The sequence below is a fragment of the Nansenia antarctica genome, assembly GCF_963989245.1.
Source record: "Nansenia antarctica genome assembly, chromosome: 10".
Classification (NCBI taxonomy): Eukaryota; Metazoa; Chordata; class Actinopteri; order Argentiniformes; family Microstomatidae; genus Nansenia; species Nansenia antarctica.
The window spans coordinates 24,001,949-24,005,659 of NC_137680.1; the positions used below are offsets into that span (position 1 = coordinate 24,001,949).

A 3,711-nucleotide genomic window follows, 5' to 3' on the forward strand; every position below is an offset into this window, starting at 1 on the left:
GGTGTAGTGTGTCAGAGGAGGGTGCGAGGGGTCAGAGGAGGGTGTAGTGTGTCAGAGGAGGGTGCAGTGTGTCAGAGGAGGGTGCGAGGTGTCAGAGGAGGGTGCAGTGTGTCAGAGGAGGGTGTAGTGTGTCAGAGGAGGGTGCGAGGGTTCAGAGGAGGGTGCAGTGTGTCAGAGGAGGGTGCAGTGTGTCAGAGGAGGGTGCGAGGTGTCAGAGGAGGGTGCAGTGTGTCAGAGGAGGGTGTAGTGTGTCAGAGGAGGGTGCGAGGGTTCAGAGGAGGGTGCAGTGTGTCAGAGGAGGGTGCAGTGTGTCAGAGGAGGGTGCGAGGTGTCAGAGGAGGGTGCAGTGTGTCAGAGGAGGGTGCAGTGTGTCAGAGGAGGGTGCGAGGTGTCAGAGGAGGGTGCAGTGTGTCAGAGGAGGGTGCAGTGTGTCAGAGGAGGGTGCGAGGTGTCAGAGGAGGGTGCAGTGTGTCAGAGGAGGGTGCAGTCTGTCAGAGGAGGGTGCGAGGTGTCAGAGGAGGGTGCAGTGTGTCAGAGGAGGGTGCGAGGTGTCAGAGGAGGGTGCAGTGTGTCAGAGGAGGGTGCGAGGGTTCAGAGGAGGGTGTCAGGTGGTCCTGAGGTGTTCCTGAGCAGCAGCACATATCTACCAGGAGAGCCGGGCCACGGACATGAAGTATAAGAACCGGGTCCGGAGCCGGATCAGCAACCTGAAGGACGGCAAGAACCCGGGCCTGAGGAAGAACGTCCTGGCGGGAGGCATCCCGCTCAAACGCTTCGCCACCATGTCTGCTGAGGTACCTGTCTGTCTGTCTGTCTGTCTGTCTCTGTCTGTCTGTCTGTCTGTCTCTCTCTCTCTCTCTCTCTCTCTCTCTGTCTCTCTGTCTCTCTGTCTGTCTCTCTGTCTCTCTCTGTCTCTCTCTGTCTCTCTGTCTCTCTGTCTCTCTCTCTGTCTCTCTGTCTCTCTGTCTCTCTCTCTGTCTCTCTCTGTCTCTCTCTCTGTCTCTCTCTGTCTCTCTCTGTCTCTCTCTGTCTGTCTCTGCTGAGGTACCTAGACTTTCACCCTCCCCTCCCCCCTCCCCCCCTCCAGGACATGGCCAGTGATGAGTTGAGGCAGCTGCGTAGCGACCAGACTAAGGAGGCCATCCGGGAGCACCAGATGGCCAAGACGGGCGGCACCACCACCGACCTGCTGCAGTGTAGCAAGTGCAGGAAGAAGAACTGCAGCTACAACCAGGTAACACACACACACACACACACACACACAACCAGGTAACACACATACACACACAACCAGGTAACACACACCTGTACACACACACACACACACACACACACAACCAGGTAACACACACACACACACACACACACACCTGTACACACACCTGTACACACACACAACCAGGTAACACACACCTGTACACACACACACACATACACACACACACACACACAACAAGGTAACACACACCTGTACACACACACACACACACACACAACCAGGTATGTGAACCGGTAAATTATTCCAATCAGCTGGGGCTTTGAAGTTAAATGCTCTTTTACCAACTGATTTTGTAACATAAGGTGCTGTGTGCAATCTGCCAGTGCAACTTTCAAGATACAACTGCAAATATTTATTGTACAAGTTCTCAAATCGAATCTGCAAGTGCAACTTTCAAGAAACAACTGCGATACAACTGCAAATATTTATTGTACAAGTTCTCAAATCGAATCTGCAAGTGCAAATATTTATTTTACAAGTGCAACTTTCAAGATACAAGTGCACAAAACGAACCTACAACCTCACGATTAAAGTCCCATATCTATCTTCATAACACACACACACCTGTGTACACACACACACACACCTGTACACACACACACACACCCCCCTGTACACACACACAACCAGGCAACACACACACACACATACACACACACCTGAACACACACACACACCTGTACACACACACACACACACACAACCAGGTAACACGCACACACACCTGTACACACACACACAAAGCATACCATCATGTACATCGTCATGGTGATATTCCTCTGCTTTTATCGTATATGATCATCACCATTTCTCTCTCTCTCTCTGTGTGTGTGTGCGTGCGTGTGTGTGTGTGTGTGTGTGCGTGCGTGTCTATGTGTGTGTGTGTGTGTGTGCGCGTGCGTGCGTGTGTATGTATGTCTATGTGTGTGTGTGTGGTGTCTATGTGTGTGTGTGTGGTGTGTGTGTGGTGTCTATGTGTGTGTGTGGTGTCTGTGTGTGTGTGTGTGGTGTGTGTGAGTGCGTGTGTGTGTGTGGTGTGTGTTTGTGTGTGGTGTGTGTGTGTGTGTGTGTGTGTGTGTGTGTATGTGGTGTCTATGTGTGTGTGTGTATGTCTATGTGTGTGTGTGTCTATGTGTATGTGTGTGTGTGTGTGTGTGTGTGTGTGTATTTATGTCTATGTGTGTATGTGTGTGTGTGTATGTCGATGTGTGTGTGTGTATGTCTATGTGTGTGTGTGTGTGTGTGTGGTGTATGTGTGTGTGTGTGTGTGTGTGTGTGTGTGTGTGTGTGTGTGTGTGTGTGTGTAGGTTCAGACCCGCAGTGCTGACGAGCCCATGACCACCTTCGTGTTGTGCAACGAGTGTGGCAACCGCTGGAAGGTGAGACCCTGACCCCTAACCCCTAACCCTGACCCCTGACCCTAGTCCAAACCCTGACCCCTGACCCTAGTCCTAACCCTGACCCCTGACCCTGACCCTAGTCCTAACCCTGACCCCTAACCCTGACCCTGACCCTAGTCCTAACCCTGACCCCTAATCCTAACCCCTGACCCCTGACCCTAGTCCTAACCCTGACCCCTGACTCTGACCCTAGTCCTAACACTGACCCCTGACCCTAGTCCTAACCCTGACTACGTGACCCTGACTTCCTGTCTGTGTGACCACATGACCCTGACTTCCTGTCTGTGACCATGTGACCCTGACTTCCTGTCTGTCCACAGTTCTGCTGAGGACTTCCTGCTCCGCCCACCGTCTCCTCTGGTCACATGATCAAAGAAAACAATCAGTCACATGATCAACACTGCTTTTTCTATTATGGGGGGAGGGCGATTGATTGGGGGTGGGGGGGGGGGGGGGGGAGTAATGCTCTTAGTGATTTTACAGACAATAGTGTACTAAAATACTTACGATTTATACTTGAATTTCTAAGATTTGTATCGCATGTGCTTTTAATGTGGGAATGAGTCCAAGAGTTCAGGGAGGGATGGAGGGATGGAGGGATGGGGAGGGAGGGAGGATGGAGGGAGGGATTGAGGTAGAGGGAGTGAGGGAGGATGGAGGGAGGGAGGCAGAGGGAGGGATGGGGAGGGAGGATGGATGGAGGGATGGAGGTAGAGGGAGGGATGGAGGCAGAGGGAGGGATGGAGGGAGGGAGGGATGGAGGCAGAGGGAGGGAGGCAGAGGGATGGAGGGATGGGGAGGGAGGGAGGGAGAGAGGGAGGCAGAGGGATGGAAGGATGGGGAGGGAGAGAGGGAGGCAGAGGGATGGAAGGATGGGGAGGGAGAGAGGGAGGGAGGGGAGGGAGAGAGGGAGGGAGGGGGGAGAGAGGGAGGGAGGGAGAGAGGGAGAGAGGGATGGAGGTGATATGATGTTGCTCAAGGCTAAACATGGTAGTACTTCCTGTCCTGCTTCCTACTTCCTGTCAGACTGCG

General features: G+C 53.2%; 1 protein-coding gene across 1 annotated transcript in view; it reads left to right on the forward strand.

Annotated features, from left to right (window-relative positions):
* The window catches only part of LOC308166781 (transcription elongation factor A protein 3-like), a gene marked incomplete at both ends in the record, with an annotated part of 26,425 nt that extends 23,417 nt beyond the window's left edge, over nucleotides 1–3,008 (forward strand). The window contains 4 exons of the mRNA XM_080541107.1: nucleotides 637–794; nucleotides 1,088–1,234; nucleotides 2,587–2,658; nucleotides 3,000–3,008. Coding sequence (XP_080397233.1) covers nucleotides 637–794; nucleotides 1,088–1,234; nucleotides 2,587–2,658; nucleotides 3,000–3,008 — 386 coding nt within the window. The remainder of the gene's footprint in view (nucleotides 1–636; nucleotides 795–1,087; nucleotides 1,235–2,586; nucleotides 2,659–2,999) is intronic.
* Nucleotides 3,009–3,711: the final 703 nt, after the last annotated feature.